Below are 12,698 nucleotides of genomic sequence, written 5' to 3'. Positions count from 1 at the left end.
CAACCAGCTAACTACTAGAATCAGGTGCGCTAGATTAGGGTTGGAGTGAAAACCTACAGCATGGTAGCTCTCCAGGAACAGGGTAGGAGAGGCCTGCTCCAGCCTGCTACAGCGTACTCTTGGCCGGAGTCTTTCTTCCAGACGACTGCAGGGCCACATTTAGTACTGTAATTCCCCTGAGGCTAGTGTAGCTTCAGCAGCAGGGCCATGCAGCAGTGACACCATCCACACAACCCTTCTGGTGCTATGACCAGTACCTCAAATAAACTTGTGAGCTGTGAACCCGTGAAGCTGTGAGGCTTACATGAGAGGTTACAAGGAAGCATCTATAGCCACTGCTGAATACAAGATTGAAAGACCAAGGTCATAATCAACATAAAGCCCCTACCATAACGGTCACAGAACATCCCTGAATTCAGAGACATACAGAGAGCGATACAGTTCGTTGACATCAGCAAAAAGAGAGGGTGTTAGCAAAAAAAACGAACACTCGTCAACGTCAGTCCTCGTAAGTAGAGACACATAGGGTTGAGTCCTAGAGGCTAAGCACGGCCCCAGGAGAAGGGCCCTTTTACACGTGCCATCAATGGCATGAGCAGCGATGCGTACTGTTACTATGGCTGTTACTGTACCTTGTGCTGTCCTTCAGAAACTCTCCCCCTCTCCGCCAGGAGATGGAGGCCCTTGGGGACGCATGGGGACGGCACTCCATGATCACCTCCCCCCCTCTCTGGATCAGCATGGACTTCTTCACAGGACTGCTGGAGAAGTCGGGTGAAGAGGCTGCATGGGGAACAGAACAAACCCTGTTGCTACCATTCTGTTCTCTTTGACAAGGCACAGCAGCTAGCTATGGCATGTACTGTATGCATTAGCCAAACTGTCAAACGCATCCTAGTCAATTATATAAATTGAATTTCATGAAAAACCACTGGTTGGCTTTCTTTATCAAGTAAATATGCAAATGTGACTAAAAACCATGGCTCAGCTAATATTCACTGTTTTTGTTAATTTTCTTTTGGAGTTGGTTCTGACGACTGACAGTGATTCTACACAAATGTCTTGACCTTGCGGTGTTTCTGGCTTCAACTTTCTAAACAAGACATAACAAACACTCCAGACTCGAGTCCTCCAGACACGCTTACCTACAACTTTGAGTTCGGCGCTGGCATAGATGGCGCCATGTTCGTTCTCTGCCAGACACTGGTACATACCAGAGTCCAACAGGTTGATCCTGGGGATGGCCAATCGCCCACCTTCTACCAGTATCCTGTCCTGGTGGCAAGACATACACACCCTCATTAACACACTTTAGTATGGGATGTGTGATAAAACTATGTTTAAATTGATACTGTTAGAAGTGCATAACCTAGGAAGATTAGTATCTGAACAATACAAATGTTCATGCAAACGGACAACTACAATTTAGATATTTTGGCCATGTAAGATTTAGCAAAAAAACAACAACTGTCAATCAGGATTTTTCTGCAGTGTAATATGGATATCATCTATCTTATGACAGTGTGACCTTTGCAGCAAACTTTGTGACGGGTAGACGTTTGAAATACAAACCGGCTTAATGTTTGATCTCATGCCTTTGATCTGAGATGAAAAAGGGTCTTAAAAAGATGGGTAGAGTAGTTCTTAATGGAGTATAACAATGACACATACAAAAATGCTCAGTACAATGTTTAGCAAGCCATTCTCACCTCCAGCACCAAGGGCTCCCCGTTCTTCAGCCATCTGTACACAGGTTTAGGCTTACCGCTCGCCTTGCACTCCCACTGGAGATTAGCCTCGATGGCCATATGAACATCTTTCAACGTCTGGACCCAATGCAGATGTTCAACACCTGGAGAATAAAGAACACGATTTAGTAACAGAATGTCAGCCTTTATATTGACAGTTCGAATGCAGAACTGTTTTGTTGGGGGGGGGGGCTTAAGTCATCCTAAAATAAATAATGGCACAAACAATAGCTCTATGGAAGAGCTGGAAGCTGCCTTAAGCTTGGGATGCCATTTGTATTTTTCTCTAAGGACCTGGCTATTGGCAGTATTCAAGTTGGCAAGACAACGGCTTAGCTACTTCAGAATGACTAAACAGAAAGGTTAATTGGTACAAATTAATTCCAGATTATCCTGTCATTATAATGGCCTTTCATACAGAAAAAGGTTTTCCAGGCCTGACTCATTATCCATAATTTATCCATAATTTATGGACTCGAAATTTTAATTAGACTTGTTTAGCTAAACGTTGACAAAAGACAGATAAACCCATTACCATTCAAGGAATTGTTCATTTTTATTAGTTATATTTACGGATTTAAAGTTGAAAACCACTTATTGGTTTGAATTGTTTCATTATTAAACAAATACGCATTTATGAGCCTGGGAAATAAAATGAGGAAATCCTCTGAACAGTTAAATGAATTATCACCTATCACAAAAGCAACATACAACTGTTAATCTATATACGCTGTGATGTGATCATACTCTGGAATACGAGTTGTCCTTTGGCAACATTTCTTCCTCTGGAGTTCTCTGCAACACACTCATATACACCAGCATCCTCCGGTCTGAAATATGGTATTTCCAGGACCCCGTTGGAATGATTGATTTTGATCTTGCCAGGGAGGGGATTCCCATCTGTTCTCCTCCATGTGATGGAAGGCACTGGGCTGGAGAGGTCAGGCAGGAAAGGTCACCACAGCCACATGCTTCATACTGACACTTAGTATTAATATATTAGCTGCCAGACATAGATATCTAACATTGTTGTGTGTCATGGGAGATGTCTGGCCAATGACTAATACAGTACATTCTCAGAATCTGAAATTCCATATGCAAAGACTATGTGATGCTGCTACAGTGTGCTTGCTAATGATCTCAGTTGATTAATGGTTACCCAAACTATCTGCACTGACCCTATCTTGCAATGACTCTATGCACACCTTCCTAATATTGAGTTGCAACCCCACACCCGTTTTGCCCTCAGAACAGCCTCGATTCTTTGGCGCACGGACTCTACAAGGTGTCGAAAGCATTCAACAGGGATGCTGGCCCATGTTGACTCCAATGCTTCCCACAGTTGTGTCAAGTTGTCTGGATGTCCTTTGGTTGGTGGACCATTCTTGGTACACACGGGAAACTGTGAAATTGTGAAAAACCCAGCAGCGTTGCAGTTCTTGACACAAACCGGTGCGCCTGGCACCTACTACCATACCCCGTTCAAAAGAACATACATCTTTTGTCTTGCCCATTCATCCTCTGAATGGCACACATACACAATCCATGTCTTAATTGTCTCAAGATTTAAAAATCATTCTACATGGAATACATCAATAAGGGATCATAGATTTCACCTCGATTCACATGGTCAGTCTATACACACTATATACACACTCACACACAAAACCCGCACATACACACATAACACACACATTTTTACACTCATCATTTGCTGCTGCTACTCTGTTCTTTATTTTATTATTATCAATCCTGATGCCTAGTCACTTTACCCTGTCTTCATGTTCATTTCTATCTCAAATTACCTTGTGCCCCTGCACATTGATCTGGTACTGGTACTCCCTGTATATAGCTCCACATAGATCTGGTACTGGTACTCCCTGTATATAACTCTACATAGATCTGGTACTGGTACTCCCTGTATATAGCTCCACATAGATCTGGTACTGGTACTCCCTGTATATAACTCCACATAGATCTGGTACTGGTACTCCCTGTATATAACTCCACATAGATCTGGTACTGGTACTCCCTGTATATAGCTCAATTATTGTGTATTTTATTCCTCTTGTGTTACCGTTTTTCTTTTTAGGTAATAAAAAAAACATTTCACGGTTAAGTCCACACCCGTCGTAAACGCTGCGTGTGACAAATCCAATTTGATTTGATTTGAGACCTACTTTCCTAAGGCGAAACATTCCAGTTTCACTGATGATCCTTTGGTGACATGAAGACTTTCGGGGAACTGAACTTCAATCTTTGGCTCATACTCTCCCATTACAGCTGTGTGAGGTGGAAGAACATCACATTAATTCAAACACAAAATGAACATTGCATTCTATAATTCAAATGAAATGCAAGAACTGTGGCACAGGTTGGCAAAGGGCAAGCCTGCGTGTTAATATGCTTTAGAACATCTCTGCTCCAGCTCAAATCTTAAGTGGCACACACTGTATAATCACTGGTAATGGGGTTGGTGAGGTGAATCTCACTGTGCAGAAATGTGTTTGTGTGCACGTGTGTCTGTGTGTGTCTATGCACTCTACATTTCCGGATATGTAAATGCGTAAACGTGTCTTTTCATGCAGGGAGAGATGGCTTTTCATGCCGCGTTCAAAACAACTGGGAACTCTGGAGAATGAAAAACCAAGCTCAGACTGAGAAAAATCCCTTTCAACGGTCCTCCAACTCCGGCCTCTTTCTTAGAGCTCCAGTTGACCGACCTGAAGATCACTGGCGTCAAGATTGAACCATGTATTCTTTCGGAGTTCCCAGTTGTCTTGAACGCGGCATCAGACCTACGGCTCGGTAGCCGTGGATACTGCGCAACCCCGATCCTGAGCAGCAGCTAAACAAACACCGTCGCGCTCAAGACGACTGATTTATCTCCTTAGCTTTCACTCCCCACAACGGTACAGGCGAGGTCAGCATGCAGGATAAGCAGTAGCCAGTGGAAGCAGTGGAGCATGCTCACCGTCCCTGCGCAGCACCACGGGGGTGGGCGAGCTGTACGCGGTGGCGTTGGTCATCATGTTCCTCACCACACACGTGTAGTTCCCCACATCGGAGGCCTCCACCTTGGCGATGTACAGGTTGCCGGTCCTCTGGGAGACGAAGCGACGGGTATCCTGCAGCAGGAAACTTGGGCGTCCGTTGAAAACCCACGAGTATTTGATCTCTGCAGGGGAAGAGCACAGACAGCGACCGCAGAGGATTGTGGACATTGACAGAGGAAGAGATACTTGTGCCAATGACATCACAAAATCTGCCAGTGTGGCGAAACTAAGGATAAACAAGAGATCAGGTTAGACTCTTGTACCTGTACTGTAGCTATAAAAAGGATGGAGACATGCAGTAGTTGCATCTTATGATATCTAATAACATTGCACTTAGACAGTGTAATAAGACTTATGTGCAGGGGGCAGTTCACAAAACAGTCGCACTAACAGGCAGGGGCACATCCATGGCAGTCATGGCATTCTAGTCTGTGCCCACTGTTGCCCATCGACATACTCAACAGCAGTATTTCAAACAGTTTCTAATTGAATAACGCGTCATTCAATAATGTTGTGTTTTTTGTTTGTTGTTTTAGCTCGACAGCTTAACATGGCCGAACCTTGCTCTTTTCACGTCTCCAAGCATTTCAGAGAGCAAGCAGGGATTTGGATACGCTATTGAATTCCATTTTCAGTTAAAGGAGATAGCAGCCTCCTCCCGCACGTACTACGGGTCAGTGCCACCGGCTTATGCCGATCACACAGACAGCGGAGTAAATTCTAAGTTCAAAAACATTATCGTAATCTAGGCTGGGTCCTTTTTTGTCCTGACAGCCTTTAGACTCGGCGGCCCTTTAATGAGAGAGAGAGGGAGTGAAAGAGAGACAGAGAGAGAAGAGAGATGGACAGAGCGAGAGAGAGGAGAGAGGGGGGGGAGGAGGTTGGAGCAGCGGGATCTGGAGACATCAATGTCAAATTAAGAGCTTCTTAAGAGACAGGGAGGGTAGGGTGGGCTGGGGTATTAGAGGCCCTCTGATCAAGGAACACATTACATCCTGCAGTCAGTCTTTTGACTGGGCAGACAGTAAAGATCCTATTGCTTCCTTCAGGGAAACAGTGAATTAAAATGATCATAGTGAAAGTCAGGGCATAGTGACAGACCTTTCATGATTAGAGAGTATTATGGAGTGGTTCTGCTTAAGGGTTGTGGTCTCACAGCAACAGAGGACTCGCAGAATTGAACACTGAACACAGACCATTTCAGAACACCTACTACTTATGGCTCAAAGTTGCTTGAAATAACATTTATATGGCTCTGCATTTCTGTATCAGCAATAACTTGCACTAAATTGGTTTGACATTACTACAAGTTATGATAGAAAACAAACATGTTTGCTTGGATCTAAAATCCACAGCGTTGTTCTCCAATTCAAAAATGTATGCCTTTCCTCTGAAATCCACCTGGAGACAGCAGCATTGAGAAACACAATCCCATCAAATGTCTGGAAGAAAAACTAGAAAATATAAAATGAAAAGATGAAGGCATTTTGGGGAAAAGGAAGACAGATTGCAAAAAAAGTGCGGTTTGAATCCCTTGTGGACATTGATTCAGTTGGAAACAGAGAGTGGAGAAATGCTGGTACGCTGGCGTGAAATTGTGGTAGTGGCGTGGAATGGCTTCAGGAGTGCGGGGCACTTTGAGGGTCTGCTAATCAGCAGCACACAGACACGGAACAGACTTGCAGCTGTGCCACGGGATAAACGCCCCCCCCCCCGACACACCAGCCACCAGGAGCGCTGGAAGGAAGTGGAGCGCCGGAGGCTTACAAATGATAGCACGGTAGCGGGTCACACTGGGAAAGAGTGAGCTTGAGGCCATGAAGTGTGAGGGTATGAACTGGGGATGTAACGGCATTTGGAGTTAGGGGAGAGTTCAGGTAGATGAGGGATCCTGCTCCAGTCCCACGGGAGAGGAAGAGAGAAAAAGTAGGATATAAAAGACTAGAAGTGAGAAGAAATAGTAGATATGAGAGCAGAGGTGTGCGTGTTGGGGAAAGAAAGTGGGTGTGATTGTGAGGGGGCGTAAGAAAGCTGGGGCGTGTGTGAACGAGAAGCAGCATAGAATCAGTAAGGGTTGAGGATACAAAGCGTTATACACTCTCAGAAAAAAAGGGTTCCAAAATGGTTCTTCAGCTGTCCCCATAGGAGCACCCTTTTGGGTTCCATGTAGAACTCTCCGCGGAAAGAGTTCTACATGGAACCCAAAGAGGCTCTACCTGGAACCAAAAAGGGTTCTTCAAAGGGTTCTCCTATGGGGATAGCCGAAGAACCCTTTAAGGTTCTAGATAGCACCTTTTTTGTTGTTGTAAGAGTGTGGTACCTCCATTATGGGGTGGAGGGCCACATAGCAGCACCACAGCCTGGCCTTCTCTCACTGACACTGTGTTCCTGGACTTTCTGCTGAAGTTCTGCAGATCTGTGGGGAGACAAAGACAAAGTGGCTCTGATTACTTTCAGATGCCTATAGTTGAACCTCCCCTAAATTGCGGTGAGATTCTGGAGAGGGCATTTTCATTTTGAAGACCATGTTCCTCTCTATGCACATTGCTTGTAGCTCATTTGCTTTACTTCCCTGCTAATACCACCAGTGACATGTGTGAACAGGGAGAGACATAAATACCTCTCTCTAAACCAGGGTTTTACGGATCACTTTCACTTTTCATTAAATGCTGCTGCATTACGAGGAGAAATAGACAGCTCCAGGGACCCCAAACCTTTGGAAATATCATTCAAATCCCAAGAGGGGGGCAGGCAAATATCAACAATAACAAAGTCTCATCTCATCCGAAGGCTTATCACCATTTAAATGAACATATCAAGTATGAGCACCCTTCCTGCATGAATAATACAAAACCCCTACCCCCTGAGATTGGTTATAACTTCCCTAACGTAATGTGGGATTGGTTTGGTTTGTTTAATTAGCTGGAGCCTGTCAGTAGACCTGCATTGTAAAAAGAAACAACATTGACATATGAACACCCTACCAGGTCTACCAAGGCATATCACTTAGGTGGACCATTCCAACTGGGTTAGTCTTGGCACTATCTCCAGAGATGTAAATAAATGTGTTGATGGATTCATGGGAGAACTTTAGTCTGGAATGATGTTTATCTTTTCACTGGCTACAGAGGGAGTGAATTTCACAGTGCATTTGAGTGAGAAGAAGAGAGGTAAACGTGCCCATCTGTTGTTGAAAGCGCTCCAGATGATGTGATTTAGTCAGGGTGTAACATTAAGCCAGAGTTAAAAACCATTCTAAGATTCCGACTTACACTAATCACTAATGGAGCTGCAGGCTTAGTGCATGTCAACACGGCAATTACCCCAAAGTAACAGCTCTTCTCAAATTAAAACATGCTTCCGGAGTGAGAAGAAAAACCCTTTTGGGGTTCCTAACCTGAATGATTTGCTTGTGCTGTACTTAATTGTGCGTTAAATCGTAGCAAATCACATCTTCACTTGATGTGTCATGACTAGAGAAACAGACTGTCTCTCGAAGACGTGTCTCTGAAAAACACTTGAAAATGAACGGGGTTTTTCAGTAAATGTCTGAAATGGCAGTGTTTTGTTGTTCCTTCGTATTGAAGATAGGAGTCCAAATCTACTCACATGCAAACTGAACCTTGGCCTCCCTGCTGACGATGGTCCCAAAGACGTTGGTAGCAATACACTGGTAAACGCCCCCGTGATGTGTTGCATGGGGGTGATTGATCAACAGGTTTCCTTCAACCAGGTTGTAGTTCAAATCCATGTCAATATATCCCCCATCAACCTTCCATCTGTAGGGCCGCACACACAAACACAAATGATTATTCCTCACGATCAGACAGTACAAACCAACATGGCCACAGGACAAAATAGTATTCTAAATGAAAATACTGACATGGGGAAAGGTATGAAAAGCTAAAGAGTTTAAAGGACAAGCACCTACTTATAATGTGGGACTGGGTTCCCTTTTGCTTTACAATTGATGAACACCTTGTTGTCCTCAGACCTCAGGGGGAAAACGCTGTCACTTGGTTCTTGAGTGAAGACAGGTCCATGGCGTGCGCTTCTCTCTGAGTGAAAAGAGCTCCACCACTTTAGTTTTACCCTGCTACCGACAACTACGCCTGAATGGTGAAAGCCAATCACCGAGGACAGATGATACATTGTGTGAACCTATACCCAACTATGTACCCAACCTGTTTTACTGTACACACAGTAGTCTTTAGGCTACAATGACAGCCTCGCCACAGTGTTGACATGAGAGAGAACAAATACGACACTGACAATTAGAGGCCAATGAACAGATCCCATTCTCTACACCCTGTAGCTCTGCACACATACTCGGACGCCGCAATTTACAGCGCACACGGACAAGTCATACAGGAAGTCCAGGGACATCTTCCACAGTATTCTTCTTCTTTCCATTTGAATTCCAACCAACGTGCAGTCTGTTGGCACACCCATGACACGGATGGCAGCTCAGTCAGGTCTGCTGTTTTGGTAAGCTGCTGCCAACTTACCAATACACCAGAGTCATTACCCCATGTTACAGTAATTGACTCCACTGAAATGCAGCTATCATTCCCTTAATGCGTAACCCCCCCCCAGTCAGAACTAATCGTCTCCTCTGTTCCGACACACAGTAGGCTACAGTATCCTGTCGGTGGATCTCTACAGCTACAGTCCTAGTTCTAATGTCCCCTTTGGAAATCAACAGTCTTTCATATGAACGATATGAGATTATTTTTTTTATATATATATATATATATATATATATATATATATATATATTTTATTATATTTTTTTTTTACAGGTACCTAACCTTGAAGACTAGGACAAAGAGAAGTACTCCCTCCCGCATCATCATCATGCTAATGAGAGTGTGGGGGAGAAGCTTTGCCTGAGGTGAGGACCTCCTTTCCTTCCTCAGCCTCCAAGGGAGGTGCTTCATATCTCTGTCCTTTAAAGGAAATAAATGAATGAACCTTTTATAGCTGGTCTATTCAACCTGGGAAATGCTTGTGCTTCGTGTAATTTGGAGAGATCTCACCCTGGCTAGCAGTCACCCTCCAACTTGTCATCAAACTATACATGCACACTGAATATCAATTATATATGTATTTATGTAAATGTGAGCTCAATGATGAGAAAAATACATCAACCCGCACCAAGTAGAAGTCTTTGACATCTCCACATTCTGTCCCCCCCCCCTCTCTCGTCATTGTCGTTTTTCTTTTCCAGGCTGCCTTGATCTGTACGTGTCCCTGAGAAAGTGCTGACTGAAGATAAAATGCTAACTCAATGGAGATGGCAGCATAGATAACACAATAGCCACCTACTCCATACACTGTGTACATTTAAATACATTTGTCTGATGGCTTGTAAATATCCGGGCTTGACTTCCATTTAAATCTGTCAGCCAGGCGTGTCAACTTTAAATCCCTCTCCATTCTGTAGATAGTTCATAATACCCAGACATAAAGTGTGGGAGATACACTGCTATATTGACACTCCAGATCTCTGCCTCTCGAAGGTCACTCCAGTATACGGAAACAGAATTCAGGTTAGTAATTGGGACCTTGCAGGTGTTTGTTGAGTGGTATGGCTAAGAAGCTAAGGAAGTGTTATTGCCATGGAGATGAGCATAAAGCCAGACATATGACATGAAGAATGAGAAATACAAAATAGATTAGCACCATGGAAACCATTGTGTTGTGAGTTAATCACAAACCCTACATCTTTCACTCCAAGTTTGGTCAAGTTTGACACATGATCCTTTGTGGTGATATAGATCAAATGACGAGTGATGTCATACCGAAGGAAACCCCCTAACAGCATGCATCCTGGGTGAGAATGGCATGATACTCTTTGAAGAGATAAGGAAATGATAAAACAGACAGAGGGGTGTATCGCTTGCAGAGGGGTGTATGCAGATCAGGTGTGGTATCAAAGGCAACTTGGGGGACATCTTACCAGCAAGGCAGTCCGTGAGTGACAGAAGGATTAACAGTTCCCATGGCAACAACATTTTCATTTTCCAAGGTCAAAGGCTTTCTTTCTTCCCATCCAATTGCCAGTGAGAGGGGAAATTTTCCTGTGTAAACTCTGCTCCTTGTAGCTGCGGAAAGGAGAAAAGACAAAATGGGCAATGTGACAACAATCCTTTTGCAATAGGCTATACACTGAGCCTGTTGAAAAATGGAGCTGGAATTGAGGAAAATCAGTCAACCATGAATAATGAATTCATCAAAATAAGCAGGGTCAAGATCCCGTGCCTGAGGGACAAGCTAGTAGCTGATCTACAGGAGCTGATATTTGGTGTGTACATTTTGCTGCTACAATATCTCCCAGGAGCACAAGTCAAGGGAGCGAGAAAAAAGATTCAAGGCTTGCAGCAGCAGCAGATGAGTAGCTCAACCACCCTGCCAAAGGCCCTGTTTAGATTTCGCCGAAACTACTGGTTCAATACGTTTACACTGTGGAAAATAACGTGATACATACACAGATCTGCATGTATTTCTCTCTCCTCACAGCAGTGAAAAGGATGTGCCGGGGAGATGTCCGATGTGACTCTTGAAGGGCAGGGAATATGACAGCGCGGTGAGACATTTCCATTTAACCTGGCCTCCATTGAGAGAGCTAGAGAGAGCAATCCATCTCGAGGCAAGGCATGCAATCCACTTCGAAACACAGAGCAGACACAGACGATATCCTCTATGAAGCATCAGAGAGAACAATTATTGCCATGAAGAGTAAAGAACTGCTGCGATACACATTCACAGGCTTTGATCAGCAGCTCCAGACAGAGAGGGTTAGGTATCAATAACATTAGCTCATTATGATGTGCTGCGATTGGTACATAAATACCTAGACTATTACACAGGCCCGAGTGGGAGACATTTGAATAGGTGCAATACATCTCCGATATAAATTGAGACGGGAACAGTTTTCCTAGATTGCGATCACCTTCCGCGTGAACAGAATTCCATACACGGATGGGAAAGTAAAGTAAGAGCTAAAAGGAAAGATAAATCAGAATAATTCTCTCTGACACGAGGTGTTAAAACCATTACCTTTGTAAGTTACACAATGTGCCCAGCATGAAAAGCTCAGCATGAACTCCTACTGTACATAGGTAATGTAGGCTACTTCTTGACTCAGGTACTGCCCCTCCAACTGTGGAGTTGAGCTAATGCCACGTTGTACAGTTATACAATGTTCTTCCAGATGACTTTCTAATGTGAAAAAAAACAGATCATTTACGTTTCGACGGCGACACTATTTCTCAAAACCTTTTACATCCTTTTCTTTTCCCTCTTTGCAATCAGTGCAAGTCTCATTTCCTGTGGTGAGAAATAGCCATGTTGGAAACTTAATAGAAGAAAAGGGGGAAGAGTAGTAATCAGGAAAGATAAAAGGGCTTAGATCTCGGTAGGGATGAGAAGAGATTCAATTAGATTCATTATCTTCTTTATCTTCTGCTTTTTTTTTTTAACCTGCTGCCTTTCCCCCCTAGTCATTCTGCCCACAGCCTTGCCCTGAATCGCAATCAACTACGGAGGAATAAGTCAGTAACAGTAACATTTGGCTGATGCCTTCCCTTATGGGTGATGTATCTGTCTCATGTAGAGGAAAACTGACGCTGAAACAGTACCCATATCACAATAGACAGAACTCACATTGGACCTATTTGAACCCTCATGGGAGAGCTAAATGCATGGACTACCCCCCCCCCCCCCACCCCACCCAGTCTGTAATACCATCAATCTACAGTCCTTGGTAGGGGTATACAGTATGTACCATTTTGGTTATATTAAGTTTGCGTGCAATTTACAACTCTCTGAATCCTCTTGGGAATATTTGCCAGCCAACTACCCAAAACGGCTATTTGCAATCAATAAATTA

The 12,698-nt window shown here is 43.9% G+C and overlaps 1 protein-coding gene across 3 annotated transcripts in view; it reads right to left on the bottom strand.

Annotated features, from left to right (window-relative positions):
- LOC135542171 (contactin-4) overlaps positions 1-12,698 on the bottom strand; it is a 116,344-nt gene that overhangs the window by 22,971 nt on the left and 80,675 nt on the right. For all 3 annotated transcript variants that reach the window (XM_064968915.1, XM_064968914.1, XM_064968916.1), the window contains 10 exons: positions 10,767-10,911; positions 8,736-8,862; positions 8,414-8,583; positions 7,125-7,220; positions 4,723-4,926; positions 3,929-4,031; positions 2,496-2,680; positions 1,710-1,852; positions 1,146-1,275; positions 633-783 (listed from right to left, as the gene is read on the bottom strand). In XM_064968915.1, the coding sequence (XP_064824987.1) occupies positions 633-783; positions 1,146-1,275; positions 1,710-1,852; positions 2,496-2,680; positions 3,929-4,031; positions 4,723-4,926; positions 7,125-7,220; positions 8,414-8,583; positions 8,736-8,862; positions 10,767-10,827 (1,370 nt within the window). In that variant the 5' untranslated portion in view covers positions 10,828-10,911. The remainder of the gene's footprint in view (positions 1-632; positions 784-1,145; positions 1,276-1,709; positions 1,853-2,495; positions 2,681-3,928; positions 4,032-4,722; positions 4,927-7,124; positions 7,221-8,413; positions 8,584-8,735; positions 8,863-10,766; positions 10,912-12,698) is intronic.

Source organism: Oncorhynchus masou, chromosome 6 (assembly GCF_036934945.1).
Source record: "Oncorhynchus masou masou isolate Uvic2021 chromosome 6, UVic_Omas_1.1, whole genome shotgun sequence".
Taxonomy (NCBI): domain Eukaryota; kingdom Metazoa; phylum Chordata; class Actinopteri; order Salmoniformes; family Salmonidae; genus Oncorhynchus; species Oncorhynchus masou.
Note: the sequence above shows the minus strand (reverse complement) of the source record. Positions and strands in the feature narration are given on the sequence as shown.